Source organism: Dunckerocampus dactyliophorus, chromosome 9 (genome assembly GCF_027744805.1).
Source record: "Dunckerocampus dactyliophorus isolate RoL2022-P2 chromosome 9, RoL_Ddac_1.1, whole genome shotgun sequence".
Taxonomy (NCBI): domain Eukaryota; kingdom Metazoa; phylum Chordata; class Actinopteri; order Syngnathiformes; family Syngnathidae; genus Dunckerocampus; species Dunckerocampus dactyliophorus.
In genome coordinates this window covers 18,445,746-18,473,362 of record NC_072827.1, presented here as the reverse complement: position 1 = coordinate 18,473,362, position 27,617 = coordinate 18,445,746, and the positions used below count along the sequence as shown (strand labels likewise).

Sequence of the window (27,617 nt, the reverse complement as noted above, 5' to 3'; positions counted from 1 at the left end):
GTGACGTCTCCAGGCCATGATAACGTCTGCTAATTGGTACCATCAGTGCATGTGTGTGTGTGTGTGTGTGTGTGTGTGTGTGTGTGTGCGTGCTGCTCTGTCATCTTTCAGAGGGCAGAACTGCATGAGGATCCGAGAAGGAAAACATCTCCCACTTTGAAGCAGTGACCTCCCGCGGTGCTCGCCGATGATTTTCTGGTGACTAACGTGCGTAAAGACACACACTTTATTTCCTGTGCGTGTTGTGTTGTGACGCCATCACGTGCGACATCTCACTCATCTGCAATGAGTCTTCAAAGTGGGTCAGAACCATCTCTGCTGGTTCACTCCCATCCTCGTGCGACGCTAGCTACTAATGGTAGCGATAGTGATGCTAGTTGTTAGCCTGAGGATGCTAGCTTGGTATAAGTCTTAGGATGATGCTAGTCAGTGGTTATCTTAAGGATTCTAGTGACCACACAAGGAATTATAGGAATTTTGCTGTATTTGGAAAATATCCCGCTTGGAGTTTAAAGGTCAGGCTTCAAAGCATTCCAGTCAAATGTAAACCAAAATCATGGCTGACCACGCCGATAAGCAAGTATTTACTGCTAATTCACTTGAGCATGCTAGTTTTCAGATTTCTTAGCCTGTAGGTTAGGCAGGCCGTGAGCCATAAGTGGTTCACCAGCTGATTTTGAGCAGCTCACCGAAGTGTCAACGAATATTGGCTTTGACTCTTCGTGTTCGAGTCAGACCACGAAGTATCTAGCATGAAGACAATGGCCGCACTGTGCGATTGGAGATCTGCTTTGTAAATAAAGTACGATTTAAACACTGTCAGCTGAGAAACTGCTGAAATTTGCAGATGACACCACTGTCATTGGCCTAATCGGTGACGGTGACGAATCTGCTCGCAGACGTGAGAACACAACAATCTGGAACTGAATCCCCTTAAGACTGTGGAGATGACAGTGGACTTTTCGGGCCCATCCTGGTTTGGCTCCACTACCAAGCTGGACAAGAGCAGACTGCAACGGACAATCAGGTACGCAGAGCAGAGAAAACCAGCGGGACTAGCCTGCCCTCCAAAGAGAGGCAACATCTCTGCGGGACCACTTGCACCCCGCCCAGAAACTGTACCAATTCTCCTCTCCGAGCACTGTTTGCCAAAACAACCAGACACAAAAACAGTTTCTTCCCCCTGGCTGTTGAATAGTTTTTAGTGTATGGACACTTGTTTTCAACTTTCGGCATGTTAGTTTGCATGGTAGTTTAGTCTAAAGATGTTACTTTTTAAGTCTAAAGTTGCCGTTTTTAGTTTGACGATGTTAGTTTTTAGCCTAAGTGCAAATATTTAGACTAAAGATGTTAGTTTTTAGTCTATAGATACTTTTGGCATGCTAATACTTGGCTTATATATGCTGGTTTTTAGGCTATATGCTAACCTTTAGTGTATAGCAGCTAGTTTTTTCCGAACAAATGCAAGTTATGCGTCAATAGATTCTGGTTTTTAGTCTATAGATACTTTTGGCATGCTAATACTTAGCTTGTATATTCCGTTTTTTAGGCTATATGCTAACCTTTTTTCTATAGCAGCTAGTTTTTACCGGACAGATGCAAGTTATGCGTCAATAGATGCTGGTTTTTAGGCTATAGATACTTTTGGCATGCTAATACTTAGCTTATATATTCCGTTTTTTAGGCTATATGCTAACCTTTTGTCTGTAGCAGCTAGTTTTTACCGGACAAATGCAAGTTATGCGTCAATAGATGCTGGTTTTTAGGCTATAGATACTTTTGGCATGCTAATACTTACAGTAGCTTATATATGCTGGTTTTTAGGCTATATGCTAACCTTTTGTCTATAGCAGCTAGTTTTTACCGGACAGATGCAAGTTATGCGTCAATAGATGCTGGTTTTTAGGCTATAGATGCTAGTTTTTAAGTCTTTACATCCCAGTTTTCAACTTTTGGCATGCTAGTTCTTAGTCTATAGATGCTAGTTTTTTTGTCTATAGATGCCAGTTTGAAAAAAAAAACATTTTCCCCTGGTTTTTTGACCAAAAAAATACATCTAAAAAATAGAAATATGTTTTTTTGGAACATTTATTCACATTCTTGTACATGATCTTGCACGTGCATGTGTGTGTGTGCGTGTGTGTGTGTGTTTGCTAGCTGTTCGACGGTCATTAGCAAGACAAGGACAGCATCAATGCCAAAAATCGACTTAGAAAAAAACCAAACGTTGAACAGAACATGACATCTTGGCGCTTCTCGTCTGTTGTGTTGTTGCACTTCCTGTGTGCTGCTGCGGACTGAAGTCAGAATGTCAAAGTAAATAAACTCCGGTCTACTGTATCACATCATCATCACAAGGCTAATTAACTGTAAGATAACACTCCCTGTTTGTGTGTGTGTGTTTGATTGTGTGTCCATATGTTGAGTCAGTAATGAGTTAAAAGCCTGAAGCAGTAACATTGAGTGTGTGTGTGTGTGTGTGTTGTCCCACAGGCAACACAAGCTGTTACTGTGTACAAATAACAAGGGAAGTTTGTGTTTGTACATACACAGTACACAAACACAGCGTAAGTACATTTACTTCTTAAACCCGGGGTGTCCAAAGTGCGGCCCGGGGGCCATTTACGGCCCGCGGCTCCTTTTTTTTTGGGGCCCTCGGCACATTCTAAAAATACGAGGAAACAATAAAATTTAAAAAACAACAACAAAAATGGGGGGAAAAAATGTTGTAATATAAGTTAAGTAATATAAGAAGAAAAAAAAACAAAGGATTAAATGAGAAATTTGAGGAAAGTCAGGTTGGGTAAATGCTATAATGTTATTCAAGATTCAAGATTCAAGAGAGTTTTATTGTCATGTGCATGGTAAAACAGCAGTTATACCATGCAATGAAAATCTTATTCTGTTCATTCTCCCACGAAAAGAAAGAAAACACAAGAAAGAATAAGAACATAAGAAACATAAATACCAATAAATTAAGCAACAAAAACAGAAGAGACATTAATACAAATAAATAATACAAATAAATAAATGAATAAATAAAGTGCTATGAGTGTGTGCGTGTGTTGCGTGCGGCGTGTGCGAGTGCTTCGTTGAGAAGCCTGATGGCCTGTGGGTAAAAGCTGTTTGCCAGCCTTGTGGTCCTGGACTTCAAACTCCTGTAGCGTCTGCCTGACGGTAGGAGTGTGAATAATGAGTGTTGTGGATGTGTGCTGTCCTTGATGAGGTTGTGTGTTCTGCGTAGGACTCTAGATTTATAAATGTCTTGCAGTGAGGGGAGGGCTGCCCCAACAATGTTCTGTGAGGTCTTGATCACCCGCTGGAGTGCCTTCCTATCACGTGTTGTACAGTTACCGTACCAAACAGTGATGGAGGCGGTAAGGACAAGTCAAAATATTATGAGAATAAGTCATGTTAGTATGAGAAGAAAATGTACAAGTAGAACATTAGTATTTGTAAAAAAAAAAAAAAAAAACCAACAAAAAACAGCCAAAAAGTAATGTAAGGAGAAACACACCATAATAATCATAATAATAATAATAATAACAATAATAATAATAATAATAATAATAATAATATGCTTTGTCACTGCTAAAATGAATAAATATATTTTATATGTGTGTGTGTATATGTATATATATATATATATATATATGTATATATATATTATTTGTTTAAAAAAAAAAAAGGAATAGCGCTCCCACATTTTTGGATTTTTTCGTATTCGGCCCTTAGTGGAAATAGTTTGGACACCCCTGTCTTAAACAGTCAATTCCAGGGTCAAGCCGTGGCCGTCATAAAAGCGTTATTAAGTGCACAGTCAACGTTTTAAGTCACACATTCATAAGTGTCATGCACGTGTACAAACAAGTGAAGCAGTGTTCATAGTGCCAAATGTTAATGTTGCTAACAAGTGAGTTAGCGTGCGGTGACGCCGGTCTTACTTCACGTAACTTCCTGTCTGTATTCTTCTTCGCTTCACACCTTCTTCCCCCTGCCGAGGCTTCTTGCATAAAGCCAAAGAAAAAGCGAATGACACTAGGAGGGCACGCTGACGTCTCTCATAAAGTTGACTCGGTCAGCGAACACGCTGCCCCCTGTTGGTGTGGAGTGTGTTGTAATAAAGAGAATGCATGTGAAATATGTAAGCGGGGTCTCGTTGCTCTGTTTTCTGTCAAGCTAACCGGTGTTTGGACGTGTCTTATCTGAGCTGACGTTCACCTGAAGGAACTCGGATCGGCGTGCTGGTCTTCATCTTCATTCTTTGGACCCTTGAACATACACGCTGTGCAGAGTCTGCTGGGTCTGGTCCATGTTGGAGGGGCGGCGGGGTCTTCACATGCTCAGTAAACACAGGATGATTTATAGTCACGTACCAGGGCAGCGGTGAGGGGACGACGCATGCTTGGCCGGCAGTGTTTACACCAGGGGTGTCTAAAATGAGGCCCCGCAGTCATTTTAGGCCCACTGTTTAATTTTTATTCGACCTCGGCATATAGTAAAAATAAACTGAAATCATTATTAATTAATGAGATGTTATTAGATACGATATTTATTTACAAATGTTGTCATCTTTTGAAGGCATATTGTTTAGAGAAGCCAAACTCTTTACTTAATTGTCCCCGGCAAGTAAGTGGAACTACGTTCTTCATTACAGAAATCTGACCAGAACTGGACTTAGGAGACCAAGTGGGGGGGGGGTAAGTCGCTGTTTTTGGACTTCAATGCTGAAGGGGATGTCATACAACTTCATGTCAAACAGTCCGAACTATAAGATAATTGGCAGGGTGAGTTTGATCAGAGGACAAAGACGTCACTCTGTCCTCGACGCCAGCTTTGACCCACACTAGCGTCTTCCTGCACGAGTCCTTGATGATGACGAAGATGTCACTTCCTGTCTGAGACAACAGCCATTGTGCTCCACAGGAAGTCCGTTTCCCGACTTGGCCTTGCGCTACCCCCCCCGCGAGGTCGCTCATCAATGCAGCGTGTGGACTGCGACGCCCTGTTTTATTTTCCTAATGTCACACTGACGCACACACGCGCACACAGTGCCGTGTTACATTCATATATGTGCTAATACCGCTCCTTTTAAGCTCTTTCATGTTCTTCCTCTGGTGAAGTCCCTCATACTTCCCAATCCGGTTCCCTCACGGCCTCACTCAAAACAGCACGTGTGGCCCACAGGCCCTAATTGCATCAACCCTCCAGTGTGACAAGAACACACTTGGCAAGATGAGCAGCAGGTGGCGCTAACCAAACCAAAGCGACCAAATAAAACGGCTTCAAGTTTTTGTGGACATGACACATTAGCACCTTAAGCTAAGGAGCAGCAGTTATTGATGTCAACGTGCTGCAGTGGAAATCTCCCCCGGCAGGAAACTGATGCTTGAAATGACCGTTACAACCAGTGTATGTGTGTGTGTGTGTGTGTGTGTGTGTGAGGGAGGAGAATTGGGGGTTCATCCTGAATTTTATCTCTCTGCGGCTGTGGTGACCTGCTTATCTCTGACTTCACACACACATACACATTGGCAGAGAGGAAAAGATGTGGTTGTCAGTAAAAAGTGCTTTATTAAACAATGCAGTGAAAGAAAACACACAAAAAAATCAACAAAAAAACAATGTACTTGTGTATTTTACCCAATTTGATGTAAAAAAAAAATCAATATGATAAATGATAGAAACAACTTGATTACTTTGAAAGTTTGCTAAATTGTGTGTGTGTGTGTGAAACTCGCCACCCGTGCCGCTCTGTGACATCACTGCTTGGGGGGTGTGGTAGTACACAGTCATTGTGTCTTTTAATAATGCTAATAATAATAATGCAAGGAACCCAAGGAAGCGGCACATAGATCCACTTAAAAGCAGCGCACACATAACAACAAATGTCCGGTGGGAGAGAGTTCCAAAGTTTGGGAGCAGAGAGGCTGGAAGCTCTGCAACCCATGGTGCTGAGGAGAGCAGGTGGGACGGTGAGGTGGACAGACCCCAGTGAGGATAAACGGCACAGAGGATGGATGGATGGATGTGACAGGGAGCCAACGGAGGCGCCGCGGGATGGGGATGATGTGATGGAAAGAAGGGGTTCGGGTGATGATGCGGCGGCTGAATTCTGGACGATTTGAAGCTTATGGAGGGATTTGTGAGGGAGGTACGGTGTAGTCCTCAGTGACCTTGAACCCATGACACATTGTATGAGGAGGGGCTGACAGGGAGTCACTTGACGCCTGGTCACATGTCGTCCCTCCTAATGAGCGAATGTCACACTGGGGGCCACTCTGCCTTCTCATTGGATGATGACCGTCGAGTTTAGGGCATCGAAGATGACCGGCGTCAAAAGCAATCCTCTAAGCAATCCTCTAAACGCTTTCTAGTTCCGGAGATAACAAGTTTCCATGACAATCAACGAGTCAAGAACACAGGAAGTGAGACAGGATGTGAGGGGCCTGCACTTCCTGTTATTTGTACTTACACTTAGTCTTTTGAGTGAATACGTGGGTTCACGCTGGGAAGTACAGCAAAATGCAGTGGACTGTGTCGGTACCAGGATGTTAGACTAAAAAAGGCCAAAATTGTCAGTTCACAGTGATGGACACTTACCACCCTCAATGGTCACCACCATGTCTATGCAGTGGAAGGGGGAAAAAAAATAACTTGAGTGGAATTCACCATTGAAAAAGAGAGAAGACAAAGAAGCGGATAAATATTTCTATGTCATGTCCTGTAAGTGTCCAACGACTTTGTCAAAATTGGCGCACTCAGGAATACACTCAAGTACACAGCGTACTTACAGAAGTGTACTGACAGAAGTATTCCATTTGAGACACAGCAAGGACCTAAGGAGAATGCTGACATCCAATCCAGTTGATGTTGACCCCAGGAAGTAGAACAGCTGGCATGACTGCGGGCGTTGCCACGGCAACACAGACGCAGCACGCCTGCGGAGCAAAGCATCTGTTGTGTCCACAGGCTAATGGGCCGCACATCTCCCTCCTTAAACATCTTCTTGTTCTTCGCCAGTTGAAGAGTCTTACTATTATGGGATGTAGCCTTTGGAATGTTGAGTCAAATATCTTAACGTTTGGATTCACCATGCATTCACGCTGTTCTTGGAAAAAGTCAATGTGCTGATTCACCGAGGTGAAAGGTCAGCGTGCTGTGTGTATAAATAGCGTCCAATGAATGTTGAAAAATGTCCTTCCTGTCTACGTTTCCCATGACAACTGTGGGAACAAGACTTTGATTGTCACAACAAACTTTGAGATGTGAAACTGAACTTTCCTCTAAATATTTGTGTTGTAGCAACTTTCTGACGCATAAGCAATGTTTTTTTGTTTTTTTACAAAGGAGAACTTTTTCAAATTAGTTTCAGCTAAACTGCTGAATCATATTTCCAACACAACACACTGCTTTACTCATGCACAGAGGTGGACGCAGCAGAATGAAACCGTTGTCTCATCTGCAGCTGCCTGCACTTTCCCACTCATGCAGGTCAAAGGTCACATCCTCTACTGTAACTCCTGAGGCCACTAGAGGGCAATCTCTGAAGGTGTCACCAATATTTACCTTTCAACCAAGCAACAATCCCACGTGGATGAGGAGTATGTTGTTCCTGTCCAGGCTTCCTATGTTGCATACTAATAGACCTACAGTGCCCTCTGGTGGCTACTCAGAGAACACTCCCACTTCGTCGTGTAGAAACTTTATTGAAACAAGACACATTAAAAATCACATTATAAAAGAAGAGAATCCTCCTCACACACACACAGCATTCATCCATCCAATCAGCATCAGGTATCCAGTGATGTCACCAACCAAACATGTACTCCATAGCCTTGGAAACAAAGCTGTCATCCTTCCTGGGGGTCTGTCTGTCCGCCACCACCTAAACACACGCACTGACGTTCAAATCCAAATGATCTTCTAACAGGGCATGTCCGATATGTCATATCAAGGGGTCAGAGGTCACCTGGTAGTCACTGCCCGAGTTCCTGTAGGTGGCGCTGAGCGGCCTGATGGCGGAGCGGGGGGTAGACGGGAGGGCGGAGCTGGGGAGAGGAGAGGCGGCGAACTCGCTGTTGTCCATCACACTCTAACAACAGAAACATTTCTTTTAAGACTGAGGTCAAAGGCCACAGTTGGTTAGCTAGTGGGGTCACACACACCTTGTCGATGCAGGGTTTGACTCCCACCATGATTGCATCTCCAAACACTTTGCCATCCTTGGACAGAGCTTTCCTGGCCTGCAGTCTGGACTGATACTGAAGATGCATCCAGTTGCCAGGAGACGCCATCTGCACAAAATGATGTGCCACGAACAAGCAGATGTAATCTGTGCCAAGGTCATATTGTGGCCATCGTAAAACCTTTTTTAAGTGTACAGGCAATGTTTTAAAGGAAGACTGAATTTTGCCCATCACCCTTATGTGAAACATGAACACGCATCATTCCCTTTTCTGTACATTCTAAAGAGAGAAAAACAGCCAGCATGAGGGAGCTAACAATGCACGTACACTAGGTCCCCAACTTACGAACACCCGACGAGCGAACACTCGCCGATACGAACACAAGTCGACTGGTTTATATTTTATTTTATTTGCCTTGTAGTGCTTAGGCTGCTCAATCAGTACAGTGTATTTAAACTGCTACTGTACATGCTTGACCAGTAGAGGGCACTGTGACACTGCTAATGGGACCAACAGACGCTGGCGAGCTTCCGGTAAATGTAAAGCTAAGTTTCAGCTTTATGATACAACCGGGACAGAGCATGTGATTAAAGTTTATGAAGAGTTAATAGGCCTGCTTAATTCTACACCACCCACAGAACACTACCTCTTTTAGAAGAGTCTAATGAAGACGACGATTTGTCCTTTTTTTCCCCAATATCTCCTCCTCCAACTCCACCACAACGATGTATGCTCGACGACTCCTCTTCAAAGGTAAATAACATTCATCATTACGTATTATATCATTTTTATTATTGTTTTTTTCATTAATTATCCTCGTTTAATATCACTACTGCATCCAAACTCATAATTACATACAGTACATACGCATATACTGTATATGTATACACGTACATGTAGTACCTATATTATTGGTAATATTAATTTTGTTTCGACTTAAGAACGTTCGTCTGGAACCAACTGTGTTCGTTAGTTGGGGACTTAGTGTAATGGGACACACCTATTTCGACTATAAAGCCCTCTAAAAAATCTCCAACGCTTTATCGACTTGCTGCATGGTCACAGCATGTGACTTGTGTGTATTGATTTCACAGAGCCAGCGACAACATCAGTAAATAACCATGGCAGACTTTGTGAGAGCCATGGCTGACTACTTTTGGACAAATGAGGATCCAGAACCTTAATCTTATTTTAGTCTGACTATAGGGAGGATGTGCGACAGGTTTTAGAAGCCCGAGAGAGTCACAACCGGTGTGACTTGGTGGTGTAAATGTGGAGCTTGCCAAGCCAATGCCAACAGAAATCTGTGTCTACTGCACTTCAAGGCACACAGTGTTCTTTGGATGTTGTTGTGGGGTCTTTTGTGACCTCTTGGATGAGTCGTCCCTGCGCTCTTGTGGTAATTTTGGTTGGCCGGCCACTCCTGGGAAGGTTCACCACTGTTTCATGTTTTCACCATTTGTGGATAATAGCTCTCAAGCTCTCACTGTGGCTCGCTGGAGTCCCAAAGCTTCAGAAGTGGCTTTATAACCTTTTCTTGACTGAAAGATCTCAATTAATCTCAGTTGAATTATATTTTAAAGGGAGGGAAAATCACTTTTTCCTCACAGGACAATGTAGGTTTGGATTTTTTTTTTTCTCCCTAATAATAAAATGTTTCATTTAAAAACTGCATTTTGTGTTCAGTTGTTTTATCACAGACTAATGTTTAAATTAGTTTGATGATCTGAAACATTTAAGTGTGACAAAAAAAAAAAAAAGACAAATCAGGAAGGGGGCAAACACTTTCACACCACTATATACAGTACATGTATGCATGCAAGGAGGATCTGGTTACCAATCACGTATTCTACATGTGTTAATGAAATACACACCACTGCACATCTGTGGTGAAACGTCAAGACTTTGGATGTGAGAGTACATAATGTGATGTTGTTCTAGCAGGACTCTAGCAAGACTTTCATGCAGCGGGCTCCAAGTGAGAGTGTCGTGAGCCTCGAAAACTCACCATACTCCGTAAATGTTTGTTCTTCAAATGCCATATTAAATTAAAGCTTTTTAATGTTCTACCACAGCAAAGTATTTTTCGTGGCATGTTTTGCAGGGTGCAAATTGATATCACTCTCACAAACGACAGGTCAGTCCCAATCGGCAGACATGATTGTTATGGGTTTGGCACGCCTGCGCAGTGTGAAGGGAAGGAAAGTGGGCAGGAGACGCTCGCTACAGGCTGCATGCTTCAATAGTACGAGCCAGAGGTGATCGGCTTTTGTGATTGGCGCTGAAAGGGATTTATCGGCATATGCCGATTACGTGCTTTTTCCCAGAAATCGGCCGATTCAGAGCATCCCTAATGATAAGCAATAAGAAGACATAATAACTCGCCGTTAGCATTGGGAAAGTTCCCTGTTGTTGTAGTATCTCGAACGTAATGTGAGTCGATCGCATGGTATTAAAAAAACAATCGACATCAGTCATCACCCATCCTCACTATAACATTTGTCACTTGATATCCGGGGGAGCCAGTCTGACATGAATCTGGTATACATTGAACAGTGCTAGATTTTGTTTACACCACGTTGTGCAACTCCTATGCGCAGGCCACGAGTTCTCTGGAGTGACACGAGACGGCCGCCGCTTTAAACATAAGAATCTACCAAGCTAATCACTTAGCCTCCAATTTATTCTAAACTTAAGAATGGGTTTGAAACAGAGTGGGAAAGAAGGGCATCGTAAGAAGCCAAAAACGTTCACTTCCACACGCAATGGGAGAAGAACTTTTTTTCCCCCCCACTATGTCATATTGGACTCCATCCATGGCTGCAAGTTAAGGTAATATAATGGAAAGCAATGTCTCATCAATGTAACATTACTGACACCTAGTGACCAGAATACTACATATGAAATGCCTTTCAATATATATATATATTTTTTACTAATAGGCCATAGTAACCATGAAACAGCGATCATTTATTAATTCATTTTTTTTAAAAAGCGAGAGTGTGAGGGAGCGCTGTAGCGAGGGACGACTGTAATATATATTTCCTTTTTTACTTTTATTTTATTAGATTTAATTTGAATTTCTTCTTATGTACCTCATCAATGAATGATTAAACCTTTTATGTATATTATGTATACACAGTATTATACTGCATGTATAGAATTTAGGAACACTCTTTAAACATGACTCTGACCATAAACGTGACCCCCTTTAAACTGTTTCTTTTTCATACTTGTTTTTTTTTTGCAGCCAGAGGCCATGTCCACTGTTGATCTAGCTCTGCGTGTGTCTCACCGTGTGTTTGAGGATGTTTCCATACTGAGCAAACTGCAAGAGAATGTAGGAGGCGGAGGCTGGAGGAAATCTGAATGGACAAAAACAAACATGAGTAAACTCCACTGAAGAGCAGAATTAGCAGTAAAGTAAAGTAGAAAAAACTAAACAAACATACCCAAAGACAGTGACCCAGGTCTGGTCCAGCTGGTCTTCAGAAGACAGAGACTCTCCCTGACTGTAGAAAGGGTCCACCTGTGCTGGAGACATGCACACCGGCTGCACACCTGGACACGTGACATGGTCATGTGGCATGACAACAATCTAGACTCATGGCGGTGGGTAGTCGAAGTCTCAAATGGAATACTTCTGTCTGTACACTTGAATAAGTATACTCAAAGCACTTATGCACTCAAAATGCTAAGTACGGAAGTGGGCCAATTGAGACACAGTGCTAGTGTGCGTGTACCTGGTGTGGACGCCTGCCGTGCTGACGCCGGAGACTGCATGATGGAAAAAGACTGCACACCCGTACAGTTAGTAAATATTAGTCAACCTCAGTAGTTAATGAGATGTCGCTTCATTACCAACCTGCCTGTGTGTGCTCAGAGGTGTCCCCACACTACCAACGTGCCTGTGTGCGCTCAGAGGCGTCCCCAGGGTAACCAGCTCATCGTGGATGCTGCGAACAGGCGGGGCTCCACTCTTGTCCTTTGGGGTGGGTACCACAGGCTGAGGTGCGGAGCTTCCTGCACCTGTTGAGCACACGTTAACACAAGAGAACACACACAACAGGTATTCACCCCACCTTTAAGGGCACTTGTGCTCTCCAAAATGGGCGTGGACAGGCTGAAGGGGCGGGGCTGCGGGCTTGCAGGTGCAGGCGGGTCACCCATCAGGAAGCCTGGAAGGAACTGAGCGCCCGGGGTGGGCTTCGGAGAGGTGGGGGAACCCAGTGTCATGGGTTCTGAGACCACTGTGGGACAAAGACAAATTTAAGCAAACTCCACTCTAATTGGCGACTAGGGGACAATAATGGTCATTCAAAGACATCGAGGTTTGTAGACATTTTAACACATTGTAGAAATTTTTCTGGAGTTTGCACAGTGGTCTAGTGGTTAGCATGTTGGCCACACAGTCACAGTCTGGAGATCGGGAAGACCTGGGTTTGAATCTCCATTGGGCATTTCTGTGTGGAGTTTGCATGTCCACCACGTGTGTGGGTTTTCTCCGGGTGCTCCGGTTTCCTCCCACATTCCAAAAACATGCATGTTAGGTTAATCTAGGTATGAATGTGAGTGTGAATGGTTTTTTGTCTACAAGTGCCCTGCGATTGGCTGGCGACCAGTCCAAGGTGTACCCCGCCTGTCGCCCGATGTCAGCTGGGATAGGCTACAGCATACCCCCGCGACCCTAATGAGTAGAAGCGGCATAGAAAACGGTTGTATGTTATATGATTAATTATATGAGTTGTTATATGTACCAAAATATCTAATGACCCAGAAAAAGTCCATCCATCCATCTTCTATGCCGCTTTTCCTCACTAGGGTCGCGGGTATGCTGGAGCCCATCCCAGCTGACTTTGGAAAAGAGGCGGGGTACACCCTGGACTGGTCGCCAGCCAATGGCAGGGCACATATAGACAAACAAGCATTCACTCTCACATGCATACCTATGGACAATTTAGAGTAGCCAATTAACCTAACATGCATGTTTTTGGAATGTGGGAGGAAACCAGAGTACCCGGAGAACATGTAAACTCCACACAGAAATGGCCAGAAAAAGTCCGTAAAAGTGAAATAACATTCCTTGATCGCTAGCAACTACAGAAGATAGCTAACAATAAAAAAATAACATGCATTTATAGAGAGCAGGCTGTACCATGTGTAGCTACACTTAAATGTTGATTTACCTTGTAGCTCCATCACCGTTTGGTAACTTATGTTCGTGGCCGCGGATTTCAAATGTAGGAAGTGACGCCAGGCTAATGCTAGCAAACGAGAGGAGCAGCACTAGCAAACGTGTCAAGGTGCCGGAAGTGACAAGTCTTCAGGGGCGGAGAAGAAGTGTACTGATGTCATGTAAATGTTAGATTTTATGAACGACTTCCAGATCTAAAGTAACGCGGTCTAAACTGTTTCTTTTTTTGGAGCTCCTGCCGGTTGCGGCGTGAAGGGTCTGTGTCTATCATCACACCGGAAGTGAAAGCCATCTGAAAAGATGCGTTCAGGGATCTAAAGGTTTTCGTGCTTAACCAATCGTTATTCATTACATCTAAATATGAAGCAAATATTCTTAGTTTTTCCAATGAAAATTCTGGATATTTTTAATATTTAATATAGCAGAGGAATGAACTCTCGATTAATCATTTACATCATACTGACAGCAAAATGTGCTGTCATCGTTTACGCACGTGAATGTACCAAACGTCTGTGTAACGTCAGCAGAATGACGTCGCCCATAGCGAATGGTCAAAGTATCAAAATAAAATAAAACTCAAAAAAATTAACTGTTCTGTATAGAAATATGGGTGGAGGCACAAAAGAAATTGGGTAAACATTGATATTTACCTCGCCGAAATAACGTTTTACAGAAACTATCCTCCATGTACTTCAGGCTGGCAGACTATATGGCTTTTATTCTGAAATGCAGGTGAAACAGAAGTGAAGTCAAGTGAAGCCGGTATTAAGACAAACTTGATACCGGCGAGATCCGGATGTGGATGTGGATGCGGATGTTATTATCTGAGACTTCTGGAAGTTTTAAGACACCTCAGAGGTTAGCTAAACTCAAGGTAAACTTTGGCGCGTTTAGTGACTTCTAACTTAAACCACACTAATTACAGAAAGCACACCATCACTACGAATCCAGAAAGATAATTATTCAATATTGATTAACCGTATGGAAACTACTCTTACTAGCTTAGCTAGCTTGCATATAAATCAACAATGTAACCTTTCTGCTAGCTAGTAAAAGTCTTCCTGAATTCACGTGTTCTTTTGTTGCTGGAACATAGGCTTTGTTTTTTCATTTGCACGTTCTAATGTTCGATTTGTGTGCGATGGTCACCATTGTTAATATCCTAGGAAACGTGCATTCGTACGTAATGCATGTTTTCCTTTCATTAAAAACTCATTCACATAACATTAATAGTAATCCAAGCTGAAAATGAAACTGATACTAATATGATGATGATGATATGTTTGATGTTTATGTTACATGCATGATATGAAGAAAGGTAATTATGCAGAGAGTGATGGTACATTTAGTAGACAATGAAATACATTACTGAAATTATTGTAACTAGAAGACTGGAAAGGCCACTGTTTCTCAGCCTTTTGAAGTCCATTCAGTCTGTAGTACAAAAGAAACTTGACAACAACAGAAAACAGTGGAAAAACAGCGGCTTGAAGGAACATTGTAACTTGTACACTTGTTTTAAACTAAGGAAGGTTACCGTAAGTGAATTGGAACCTCTCCATCAACTATGTTTAACTTGCCAGAGGTTTGTGTCTTCCTGTCCCAGTTTGGTTCTAGTGGATGCAATGGAAGGACCAGTGATGTGGCGCAGGCATGTGTCCCAGTTTCAGAGTCCTCGTCCCATCCGGATCATTCTGTTGCTGCTACTCCTTGTCACCCTGCTGGGGGTCGTTTGTGCATCCAGTCAAGATTACTACGACCTGTTGGGGGTCAGCAGGGAAGCCACCACCAGGGAGATCCGACAGGCCTTTAAGAAACTAGCACTCACCATGCACCCTGACAAGAACCCAGTGAGTACGGTGGCCGACAGGGGCACGTGCACTGCAACACTGCAATGGTCTGAAAAAAAACCACACCAGCTCCATAGAACAGATGCAATGGAGAAATCTTGCAAATTAAAAACGCTACAATCACATAAATGCTGTAGGACCAAAAACAAATGCAAAATCAAAATGCTACAAATGTCAAAACACACACAAAACCCCTCAAAATGAAAGTTAGCTGGGCTACCAGGGGAGCCAGACCTGAGGGATGTACCTCTTTAAAGACATGAGCGGTAACTCTTTTGTTGTGTAGATGTGTATTTGTATTTATATGGGATGTGTATTTTATATATAGTATATGGGAGAATTATCTGATTAATTGAAACATCTCAACTAATTTATTGTCAATGGTTGAAATTAATGATCACGTTTAAATAACTGTGGGTCTATTTCAGTGCTCTCATATTGTGGGACGGGCCCCTCTGCCGGGGCGCATTGGACTGACGGGTGGAGGTGGGAGGTTGGGGGATGTGAGAGGCAGGGAGTACTTTCAGTGTTACTGCAGACCTACCAACATGTACAAATTTATTGTACTCAGCAAGCAATTTGACTCTTGAACACGCTTGTATGCTTCACAACTCTCCATTTTGTTGCATTTTCATGGTTTCAGTTTTGAGTTCAACCTGTACAGTACAGATAAATAAATAGATATGATCAGTTTGTCAATAATATTTAAAATCGGGGACGTGAAAACATTTCTGTCCCCTGGGTCGGCATGACAGAAAATAATTGCGAAACACTGGTCTAGTTGTATGTATGTATATATGTATGTACTTTATTTATCCCACAGCGGGGAAATTTACTTGTTACAGCAGCAAGCAAGCAAGACAAGTAAAGAGAACAGTAAAGTAAAGCACTATAACATGGTTCAGGTGGTGCAGGTGTTGTAGAGCCTGACAGCGGTCGGTATGAAGGACCTGCGGAACCTCTCCTCCTTACACTGTGGGTGCAACAGTCTGCTGCTGAAGGAGCTGCTCAGGGAAACAACAGTGTCATCTAGCGGGTGAGAGGTGTTGTCCATGATGGATGTCAGCTTAGCCAACATCCTTCTCTCCCCCACTTCCTCCACGGAGTCCAGAGGACCGTCCAGGACAGAGCTCGCTCTCCTGATCAGCCTATTGATCCTGCTCCTGTCCCTGTCCGTGCTGCCCCCTCTCGAGCAGCCCACAGCATAGAAGATGGCTGAGGCCACCACAGAGTCATAAAAGGTCCGTAAAAGAGTCCTGCACACACCAAAGGACCTCAGTCTCCTCAGCAGGTGAAGGCGACTCTGGCCCTTCTTGTAGAGGGCGTGGGTGTTGACGGACCAGTCCAGCTTGTTGTTAAGGTGAACACCCAGGAATTTGTAGCTGTCTACCAACTCTATGTCCGCTCCCTGGATGTTCACCGGTGTAAAGTGAGATGTTTTCCTCTGGAAGTTAATGATCATCTCCTTTGTCTTGCTGGTGTTGAGTTGCAGCTGGTTAAGCTCACTCCAGCTTGTTGAATGTGATAATGTAGTGGGCAGTGGAATAATGCCTAGATTCCGTTTATGGTGACTGCTAACTGAGACAATGGATGCGATTAAATAGATTCTGGATATTAGCCTGCTCTGGAGCAGGCCAACTCCACAGAATAAATTTCTATGCTAACTTATGTCATAGTATATCCCACTTTCCACTATCCCACTTTAGTGCAACCGGATCATGGATGAATTGAGCCAGGATAAACAAGATATCCCGGCTTAATCCCTTATACTAGTTTTGTGTAACGAGCCCCAGGTCAGACCAATGCACCGACAAACCAATAACAGGAAGTTTTCTGACCATTGGGACCACCTCCACAGCAGGTAGATGAGGAAGAGGAACTCAGTTTCACTTCAGCGATCGCTTGGACCTCGCTAGACCTTGATTGGTGGGCTGATCGTTCTCTCCAGCGCTGGCAATGCAGTTATTTGTATCTACACCTTTTTAATAATTGTATACTTGAATTGAGACTCTTAGCATTATTTCACAGCTGGTAGAAAAAAAGAATCTGGGTGTACTTGTCCCTGCTAAAAGGGCAGGTCACAACAGGACGTTGCTGTGCGTTTGCTCTCTGTAAGTGAGTGACGCCCTATAAAAACCAAAACAAAACCCTCATAGATGTTTAAACTCACACTCACCATTCATTTGGACATGGTTCTGATTAAAACCGTATAGTCTAGTCTTAACATTGAATAAAAATGTCTACAGGGGGACACGTCGGCCCACGAGAAGTTTCTGCAGGTGAACCGAGCTTACGAGGTTCTGAAGGATGAGGACCTACGAAAGAAATATGATAAATACGGAGAGAAGGGATTGGACGAGCAGCAGGGAGGACGCTACGAGAGCTGGAACTACTACCGCTATGACTTTGGTAACTTTTGGTGGCACCATTGGATCATCAGTCCACTATTTTTGTTTAGGTTATTACTTCCATGCTGTTGTATTCAGGAATCTATGATGATGACTTGGAGATCATCACCCTGGACAGCGGAGACTTTGGTAAGAATAGAAATCTTGCATTTTAGATTATGAAGAGTGTTTTCCTGCTACACAGAAACAACATGGCAATTTCTGCTTTAGTGTTAAAAGTGAAATATGTGTGCTGTGTGTTTGTTTCAGAGGCTGCTGTGAACTCAGGAGAGATCTGGTTCATCAACTTTTATTTCCCGCGGTGTTCACATTGTCACCAGCTTGCTCCAACGGTAACACAAGCATCTTTAGCTTATGAACCACTTTGGTAACTGTATTCTTACCAGCTGTGTGTTATTTTTAATTGTTTAATTGTTATACTGTAGTTTCATTGTCACCTGTCTGCCAAGTTTTTTTTGTATGACAGTGTGATATTCTGAGAATTGTCTGTATGTGTATGTTTCAGTGGAGAGAGTTTGCCAAGGAGATGGATGGCGTGATCAGGATAGGGGCGGTGAACTGTGGTGACAACAACCACCTGTGTAGAAGGAAAGGCATCAGCAGCTACCCCAGTCTCTATATATTCAGAGCAGGACAGGTACCAGAACTTTTTATGACTAATGAACAGAAAAATCACTGCAAGAACGGTCAAAGATAGATTTCATAGGCTGTGTCTCAACACACACACTTCCATACTACTTACACTTAGCATTTTGAGTGCATACGTGTGTTGACGCTGTATGACAAGCTGGCAAGTGTCCATCGATGCACTGTCACCATTTTGAGTGCAACTGACGTCTCAGTATGAACGCAGTTACGAACTCAGACGACTAATAATTGGAAGTGATGAGACAAACACAATATTGGTCTGGAATCAATGTAAACCCTCACATGGTACTTCAAAATACAATGGTACTTCGGTTTTTATACACCTCCGTTTTCGAAGAAAATTGCCAAGTATATGTCTCAGGTTTTGTACACTGTCTCTGCTATAGTACAGCCAAACATTGCACCTAACAAACTAGTCATTCATTTTATGTAACTCATTAAACAGGAAGAATTAAAAGCAACGGCTGTGTTACAATGACTGGGGCCTGACTCACTTAAAAAAACTGCTTTAGACTGCAGCATAAAAAAGAAAGATGACAATCACAACAAGAGAGTTACACAAGACAACAGAGAAACATCACTCTTGCATCACATTCACACAGAGGTCTGTGCGGGACCAAAGCTGCTTGCCCGCGTATCATTTCGCGGAATCAGGTACCCAAACAAAGAGTTCCACGCGTTGGTGACTCACTTTTGCCGTGTTATTAATACACTACATGAGTCCAGCTGTGTTCAGAATGTGTCTTTATTACGAAACGTACCTGTTAGCGTGCTCTCAACTCCCACCCAGAAGTTATTGTCCCCCAGCTCAGTCCCCCTCCTACGATGTAATCACCGGCTGACTCTGTAGTTCTTTGCTAACTAACACAGTTACACCACAAGCTTTTGCTTTTTTCATAGAGTACGGCTACAAAATAAACCAGCATGGGGCCAAAGAAAGTTGCAAGTGCCAGCACTTTGATAAGGAAGGTGAGAAACACTATTGAATGAAAAGAAAGAAGTCGTAGCAAAGTACAGAGTTGCCGTGCGTGTGGCTGTCTCCTCCCGTCCTCCCCCCTCAGCCCTAGCCAGTCCTTCCCACAAGATTCTTCAGTCAATGTATAAGTGATGTAAAATGTTCATTTATCCCTTTAATTTGTCATCTATATGCATTTTACATTATTTTCTGCATGTAAAATGATAATTGTTCTATTTTAAGTGTTTGTGTTAACATTCGTGTGTGTCTGGATGATTCGGTTTTGGATGGACCCTTGGGAAATATTTAATAAGGAAAACCGAGGTACCACTGTACATTGAAAGCCACTGTCAATCAAAATAGTTAATCAAAAATAGTTTCAGCGCCATATGTTTTAATCCGTCCCAATCAAAGATGTAATTACCAAAGATTAATGGTGAAAATGGATTTCAAAACTGGTTTTGCCTGTGTAGAAACCTGAGAAGTTCAGTGGCGAGCGTGCGAGAGACAACCTGGTGAGCTTCTGCATGCAGTTCATCAAGACCAGCGTCACTCAGCTGTGGCAAGGTTAGGCGCTAATCACAACACGTGCGTGATTGACAGGCCTGCAATTGATCGTCCTGACCTGACAAGGTGGCTGTGTTATTGCCAGGTAACGTGTTCAGCGAGATCGAGAGCTCCTTTGCAGCAGGGCTGGGCTGGCTCATCACCTTCTGCTCGGACACAGGAGGTAACACGCACACAACAGTATGAGCTAACTGAGGTTGGATTAGCATCTACAGTGGAACTTGTTTATTTCAGCGTCCCTTGGACAGGCTGACTCACGTCAACATAAACGGTTGTCAACACAACCAAAATCAATACCGAAAACTATCCATTGCTTGGACATTTATTTCTGATATTTCATATTCTTATCAAACAGAGCTGCTGTTGCAATACAGTGTATGTCTTGACTACAATGACAATAAAGCACATGCGTACATGCGCATGTCTTTCTTCCGGTGGCTAACAGCTGAAAAAAAAAAATTAATGGGTGCATTTTGTTAGTTGCGCCTATAGAATCAAGGTTAATACGGTCATGCTTTTATTTTGAAGCTTACTTTGCGCTGAGCAAGAAGTCACAATATGCACATTTTAATGTTTGGCAACTGGACAGTAGTTGTACAGTATTGCCGTTGTCATTTCACACTGTTTAGCGATAGAGATGAAGTTAACAATACTACAACATATGTCCACATAAACTGACCCTCTTCTCATAGAAATGACCCTTTTTGGCCTCGAATTGCATATTGACAAAAGCACTGGCCTAAGCGGGTAATTTTTAGTAATAACAGTGGACAGGGTGGACCAGGACTTGATGGGTTATCAACATAAGCAGGATCGACTTAAGCAGGTTACACTAACAAAGCACCTCTGCTCTTTTGACAGATTGCCTGGAACCAAGAACCAGACAGAAACTGGCCTCTATGTTGGTGAGAAAACACTGTACTGCATTTATTACACCCACAGACGAGTAGTGGGGAGCGGCGTTTTGGCCTAAAATCCATATTACCATGGCCAATGGCAGTAATAGAACTATTTCAGAACAGGTTACATAGGCCCTAAGGAAAGCCAAGCTGTTAAAATGTATTTCTATATAAATAAATGTATTATGCATTTTTGAGCACATTTATTGTCTGAAACTAAATATACAACATAATATTGCATATACATTTAAAAAGAACTTTTAAGTACTAGCTCCAGAGATTTCAAAAGAAAAAATTCCAAGTACGGTATTGTTTTTTTTCCTCTTTAGTGCAAACCATTCCATAAGGCACTACAACCAAGTGGTTTTAGTCCTTGACTCTTGGGTGTCATTTTACAACCAGGATACAGAAAACAGGAAAAACTGGTGTCCAATTAATAAAGGAACGGATACTGTGAATTATGTAAATAAAAGTATTCGGCGTGGCTACCTTTTTAAATAAAGACAATTCTTCAAGTGTAGTGTTCAGAAACAGTACATATACGTATGTGAGTTTTATTTTGTATTACTCTGTATTTGTTTTAATTGTGTTTGTTTACATGTAAAGGGGCCAAGGATGGAAATTAGCTGTGTAGTACTACTGTATATACAAGTAATTTCAGACAGGTAGTCATGCTGGTTGTTTGTGTAGGAAGGTCTGGTGAAGGTGGGATGGATGGACTGCAGCACACAAGAACAACTCTGTGAGAGTTTCCAGGTAAAAATACATTACTATCCATTTTGTCAGCAGTGTTAAACACACACACAGATAAATATAAATATATATATATATATATATATATATATATATATATATATATATTGGGAAGACCTGGGTTCGATTCTCCCATGGCCATTTCTGTGTGGAGTTTGCGTGTTCTCCCCGTGCATGCGTGGGTTTTCTCCAGGTACTCCGGTTTCCTCCCACATTCCAAAAACATGCATGTTAGGTTAATTGGCGACTCTAAATTGTCCATAGGTATGAATGTGAGTGTTAATGGTTGTTTGTCTGTATGTGCCCTGCCATTGGCTGGCGACCAGTCCAGGGTGTACCCCGCCTCTCGCCCGAAGTCAGCTGAGATAGGCTCCTGCATGCCCCCCGCGACCCTAATGAGGAGAAGCGGTATAGAAAATGTATGGATGGATGGATATATATATACACACACACACACACACACTCCTGATATATATATATATATAGTATATATATATATATTTTTAAAGAATTTACATTTTGCGCTGTTGGATCTTAAGGTGGTTCTAAGTAGAGCTTCAAACAACTAAAATAGGGTGGTAATCAAAATAGAAAAAAATAAAATAATAATAAATAATAAATAATAATAAAATAGAAACAAAATATTCAAAAAAGGACTCAGTAATGAGTAGTTAAACCATTCTTGTTAATCACCTCAAAAATTGGTTTAGGCATGCTTGATGCCAGTGTTTCCAGGAGGCTAAATGGGAATGTTGTTGTTTAATGGTTGTTTGGAATAAATTACTTACTCAAAAACTTTTTGGTCTCCCTCCCATTTCTTTTTTTAATTTTGAAGCTCTACTTAGGACCTTCAGATTCTATATATACTTCTCACAAGAAGTTAGGGATATTTCAGATACATTTCAAGATGAGCCAACTGTATAAACTTTACAGGCGAATTTAATTTAAACTTAATTTATTTAAGTCCAACATGTTCAATACTTAACGCATAACTTGCTGTTCTCTAACACAACAGCTGTGCATGTCCCTAACTTTTTGTGAGTCGTGTATCTACATATATACTACAATAATTATTTTTTTTATTATTTTTAACTTTCATCTAACTTCAACAATGATTTACTAGTAACAAAAAAAGACAGCAGTTGGAGTTATTGTTACATAATGCCATCTCTCCTATTGTTTTTCTTTTCTGTTGCTAGGTAACCAGTGGAGCCACTGCTTTATTCCCACCAGGAAGTGCTCTGAATCAGCAAGGAAGCATCCTGGTGAGCTGGCGTGCATGTTCCTGTTCACACATGCACATCAGGACATACAATGCAGTACTGTACTGACTTGTTGCACGTATTCTCCCAGTGGCTCAGCAGTCTGGACAGCAGAGAGATTTACGTTCAGGTCATTAATCATCTTCCTGACCTGGAACTGCTCACCGCTGACACCTTCCATGTAAAGAAGCCTCATCAAACTCTTAGAATGCATCCCCACTCTTGACGGTTTTTACTTCCTGTCTCAGAGAAAGCTGGCCCGTCATCGCTGGTTGGTCAGTTTCACATTTGGAGACAGAAGCCTTGCCTCCAATGAGTACAAGAAGCTCCAGGCCTTCCTCCGCAATGACCACATACAGGTATTTCTGCTCTGTTTTTTACTGTTGTCTCCTATGTGTGACCTGTGTGTCCATCCAGGTGGGCAGAGTGGACTGCATTGCTGACTCACAGCTGTGTCAGTCTCTCTACATCTATAAAGCCTGCGTGGCTGTCTTCAAAGGCCTGGGAATCCATGACTTTGAGATCCACCACGGTCAGTTTGTTACCCAGGCTTCTGCTGTCAATGCTGCCATCCTACCTTCCTTGTCCTTTGGCTATTAGCTCGTTGTTGTGGTGTGGGTGTCATCATCTGGTTCCCCCACTGCAGGCAAGGATGTGCTCTACAACATTGTAGCTTTTGCCCGGGACAGCGTCCGCGCTCATGTGACCACTCTGAGGCCAGACAACTTCCCCTCGGACCAGAAAGAGCCCTGGCTGGTTGACTTCTTTGCTCCTGTCAGTTTTTTTTTTTTTTTTAAATTGGTCAGCAAGCTTAAATGCAAGTTGTAATGTGTATAGCTATTGTGTTGTGTTGTGTGACAGTGGTGTCCTCCGTGTCGAGCTCTGCTTCCAGAGTTGAGGAAAGCCTCTATTCACCTGGCCGGACAGATGAAGTTTGGTACTTTGGACTGTACCATCCACCGGGACCTCTGCTCCATGGTGTGTGGGCTGTTCCATTGCTTCTATACACTACACACACACACACACACACACACACACACACACACACACACACACTAACCGTGTTGTGTCCATGTTGTCAGTATAACATACAGGCTTATCCCACCACTGTCATTTTCAATGGATCTTTTGTTCATGAATATGAAGGACAACACTCTGCTGATGGCATCCTGGAATTCATACAGGTACGTACACTCTAATGTAAGACATATATAGTACAACACAAAAGGTGTACTCACCTTTGTTGCCAATGGTTGTGTGTTGAGGTATTTTGAGGGGACAGTACTTCACATTGTATCAAAGTGTTGTTTCTTCAATGTTGTCCCAGTGAAATGTATCATAAAATATTTGCAGAAATGTGAGGAGTGTACTCACTTTTGTGAGATACTGTAAGGATACCACACACATGTATGTTTCTGTGCCTGCAGGACCTGGTCAACCCATCTGTGGTGGTTCTAGATCCCTCGAGCTTCTCTGACAAAGTGCAAGGTGAACCTCATGCTCCACGTGTGGTTTTAACCTTTCTCAAATGGATGTGTTTCTTATGTCTTCATATACTTCACGTTTCTCTTGGCGTTCTTTGTCCTTCTCAGGTCGAAAAGAAGGGCAGATCTGGGCAGTGGATTTCTATGCTCCATGGTGTGGTCCCTGTCAGGCTCTGCTGCCAGAGTGGAGGCGCATGGCGCGGGTAGAGCCACCACACGCACTAGGCGGAGACTGTTACCAGTATTAAAGAGTGTCTAACATGCGTCTCACCTCACAGATGTTGATGGGTCAGGTTCTGGTCGGCTCTGTGGACTGTCAGCGCTATCAGTCGTTCTGCCAGAGTCATCACGTGCGAGCGTATCCTGAAATTCGTTTGTACTCAGGAAGCACCAAGAAACCGGGTCTCCACACGTATGTACTTAAACATGCCACAGCTTCACAAGGAGTAATTAAATAGTAGTTGTAATGTAATGTTGTAGTTGTAACGTTGTGTGTTGATGTTGTATGGCAGTTAAATGGTAGTTGTAATGCTGTGTAGCAGTACAGACTAATTAAATAGTCTTCTAATATATTGTAGCGGTTACAATATTGACTATATAGTAGTTATAAAGTGTAGCGGTTATGATATGCATCTACTGTAGACTAAATAATAGTTGTAATATTGTGTAGCAGTACCAATATGAATTTATTAAATAGAAGTTGTAAGTGCAGCAGTAACAATACAGAGAATAATTAAATAACTGTTGTAATGTTGTGTAGCAGTTACAACGGCTGGCACAGAGACGCACATTCATTGAGATCGTGGGCCCTCAGGTGGGTTGTCATCTTTCTTCACCTGGGTACATGTTAAAACATGAACGTCTTTGATTAACACTTGGTGGTGTGTTCACATTCAGTGCGCTACCCAGAGGATCTGTGGATCTGACTCCAGACTCCTTCAGGTCTCTGGTTTTGGCAGGTCAGGACCACTGGGTTTTGGATTTTTACGCCCCGTGGTGTGGACCCTGCCAGCACTTCGCCCCCGAGTTTGAGGTTCTGGCTCGGGTGAGACGCCTTTTCCTGTTTTTGATCCAGAAGAAAGATGAGTAGTTGTGCTCTAAAAGGGCACATCCCTGTGTGATTGACAGGTCCTGAAAGGGGAGGTCCGAGCTGGCAAGATTGACTGTCAGGCTCACTATCAGACCTGTCAATCAGCTGGAATCAGCGCCTACCCCACGGTCCGCTTCTACCCATACCAGCACGCCAAAAGGGTGAGGATGCAAGCGCGCGTGCGCACGCGCGCACGCACACACACACACACACACACACACACACACACACACACACACACACACACACACACACACACACACAAACAAACAAGTGTGAGCACTCCTCTAACTGTGAGACGCGTGTGTTGACAGAATGCACAAAGTGGAGAGGGCATCAATAGTCGGGACGCTAACATGATCGCAGACACCATCAGGCAGCGGCTGCAGCAGTTGTCATTACGGTTACACAACAAAATGAAGGTGAGGGACAACTGGCCTCAAACTACAAACAAACAATAACACAAACATCATGGTGGGAATGAAGAGTGTGAAATCTGCTGTCTGTACAGGATGAACTTTGAGGAGGCATGGCCAACTCGGGCAGGGATAGTGCCGCAGAAAGGAGACAGGTTTGGACCTGCCAACACTCCAAGACAGACGCAGCAATGATGACCCACTGGACACTTGTTATCGGCTACTTCTGCCTTGCTTTCTTTAGATGTCTTTTAATGGGTCTCTGTGGTTTGTATTTACTCTGTGAGGTAAAACTGTGAGACACTACTGTTACTGACAAATACACACACACACACCATACAATTTATATTCTTGAATGTACAAAAATAAAATCAAAATACTCAAAATGCACTTTATGTATTCTTGATTTGGTCATGTGGCTTGCAAACAAAACAATGCCGTTAAGAGCTTGTGTAATGTGGTGCCAGCCACCAGAGGGCGACAAATATCTTTTGACGTCACATTTAATGAGCTGTATACAGTATGTGTCCAACTGTGGGCACATTTTTTTTCCCAGAAAGAGTGGAAGCTCTTGTTGCTGCAAAGAAGAAACTTCACTTTTTATTAGCACAGGGCGTTCTTAGATTGATCAGATTAACATACCTAGATTATGCGATTGGAAACCAGTTCCCTCTTGCATGTACTGTATACACTCTGATCGAAGCCATCTTTCTACGCATGCGGCAGTCTCCCTGGAAGATCATGGTGCTGAGGGTATGAAAAATTAAGAAACCCAACTATTTTGGGAGTCCCGACTATTTCAGCACATGTAAACGTTCTGAATGTTAACCCTTAGCACTCACTCTGACCAGCAGGTGTCACTGTTAGCAGTGCTAAGACTGAATAACAACGTGACCCCCAAATGTATTACGTTGATTGCATGTCATCTTCTCTCTGGCAGTGCGCCACCATGCTACCTCTTTCTACACCACTAACATTTCAACTGCAACTTTCCACCTCCAGATGCTTCCGTGTCCTCTGCGTTGCTCGGCTGGAAGGAGCGTGTTGATGATGTCACACTAAACTAACCCAGTGGGCCTGTATGACTTGGAGGGTGACGCCAACAAGCAAGCCAAAAACGTTAAGTAGTAGTGAGTAGATGCACAACATTGAGGAATGTTTTCACCACCTTTTCAACCCCTGACGTCCATCATGATACTATTAATAAGCTCTGTCAATATCCCGTTGTGTGTGTACATGAATAGAAGCTCTCAGGCAGCGGGAACAGTCTCCACCTTATTCCCCGCGCCAGGTGTATGTTCAGCTGGAATAAACATGCAGGCGAAGACGAGTAGGAGCAGGATGAGGAGGCATAAATGGCCCTAAATCCCAGAAAACATTTTCTCTTCCCTTGCATGGAAAGTGCAGCTGAGAAAACACGGCTGGAAATAAGTCGGTAGGAACCGCTGGATGTGCGCCTGTACACACACACACGCACACACACACACACACACACACACACACACACACACACACACAGTGTTTGGTTAACTTTCCCTCAGCTCATCTTGTTAAGGAATATGGCAGGTTTATGCATCATCGCTTCCTGGTTACCAGAATGAAGTAGATGCCTAAAAAATAAAGTCCTAAGTGAACTCACTAAAGCTTGTACAAATATAAATATATATACAACTATATTGACACTAATTTATGTTTTAGACCAACAACCTGCTAGGTTAAAGGCTTGGTTTGTAGCATTCCACATAAAATACATAAAAAAACAACAGACCAATGTAAACATACCATGATAGTGTGAAAAAAGTGACTGATGTAACTTAAAAAATACAACGGATATCGACAGGGATGGCTGTGTGAGTGAGACGTACAGAGCAGGGTTGGACCACAAACTCTGCCAGGGTCAGG

At 42.9% G+C, this 27,617-nt stretch overlaps 2 protein-coding genes across 5 annotated transcripts; one reads left to right on the top strand and one right to left on the bottom strand.

Moving 5' to 3' along the window:
* On the top strand, positions 1-26,119 carry dnajc10 (DnaJ (Hsp40) homolog, subfamily C, member 10). 4 transcript variants are annotated; one of them, XM_054786034.1, is made up of 26 exons: positions 1-207; positions 848-12,181; positions 14,990-15,233; positions 17,480-17,642; positions 17,720-17,770; positions 17,891-17,973; positions 18,147-18,278; positions 19,718-19,811; positions 19,897-19,974; positions 20,673-20,716; positions 21,401-21,466; positions 22,663-22,728; positions 22,817-22,906; positions 22,974-23,084; positions 23,143-23,257; positions 23,372-23,499; positions 23,587-23,703; positions 23,808-23,909; positions 24,153-24,213; positions 24,318-24,412; positions 24,488-24,621; positions 24,970-25,023; positions 25,107-25,254; positions 25,338-25,460; positions 25,614-25,721; positions 25,811-26,118. In XM_054786034.1, exons 3-26 carry the CDS (start codon positions 15,009-15,011, stop codon positions 25,820-25,822), a joined length of 2,400 nt encoding a protein of 799 aa, XP_054642009.1. In that variant the 5' UTR covers positions 1-207; positions 848-12,181; positions 14,990-15,008; the 3' UTR covers positions 25,823-26,118. The 4 variants fall into 4 exon arrangements, with proteins under 4 accessions (XP_054642009.1, XP_054642008.1, XP_054642006.1 ...); XM_054786033.1 differs by having other exon boundaries at positions 1-12,181; XM_054786031.1 differs by lacking the exons at positions 1-207; positions 848-12,181 and adding an exon at positions 13,908-14,241 and having other exon boundaries at positions 25,811-26,119.
* On the bottom strand, positions 5,515-13,811 carry nup35 (nucleoporin 35). Its single transcript, XM_054786036.1, has 9 exons — positions 13,376-13,811; positions 12,272-12,439; positions 12,055-12,218; positions 11,933-11,984; positions 11,642-11,750; positions 11,485-11,554; positions 8,169-8,297; positions 7,973-8,095; positions 5,515-7,888 (listed from the first exon to the last, which is right to left on the bottom strand). Exons 1-9 carry the CDS (start codon positions 13,386-13,388, stop codon positions 7,811-7,813), a joined length of 906 nt encoding a protein of 301 aa, XP_054642011.1. The 5' UTR covers positions 13,389-13,811; the 3' UTR covers positions 5,515-7,810.
* Positions 26,120-27,617: the final 1,498 nt, after the last annotated feature.

Coding starts and splice junctions, on each gene's coding strand:
- nup35 (XM_054786036.1), bottom strand. Junction 11,985..12,054: donor CTCTGAGCACACACAGGCAG/GTTGGTAATGAA, acceptor ACGGGTGTGCAG/TCTTTTTCCATCATGCAGTC. Junction 8,096..8,168: donor TCAAACCCTGCATCGACAAG/GTGTGTGTGACC, acceptor TTCTGTTGTTAG/AGTGTGATGGACAACAGCGA.
- dnajc10 (XM_054786031.1), top strand. CDS start 14,180: ATGTGGATGTGGATGCGGATGTTATTATCTGAGACTTCTGGAAGTTTT. Junction 17,643..17,719: donor CTACTACCGCTATGACTTTG/GTAACTTTTGGT, acceptor TGTTGTATTCAG/GAATCTATGATGATGACTTG. Junction 17,771..17,890: donor CCTGGACAGCGGAGACTTTG/GTAAGAATAGAA, acceptor TGTTTGTTTCAG/AGGCTGCTGTGAACTCAGGA.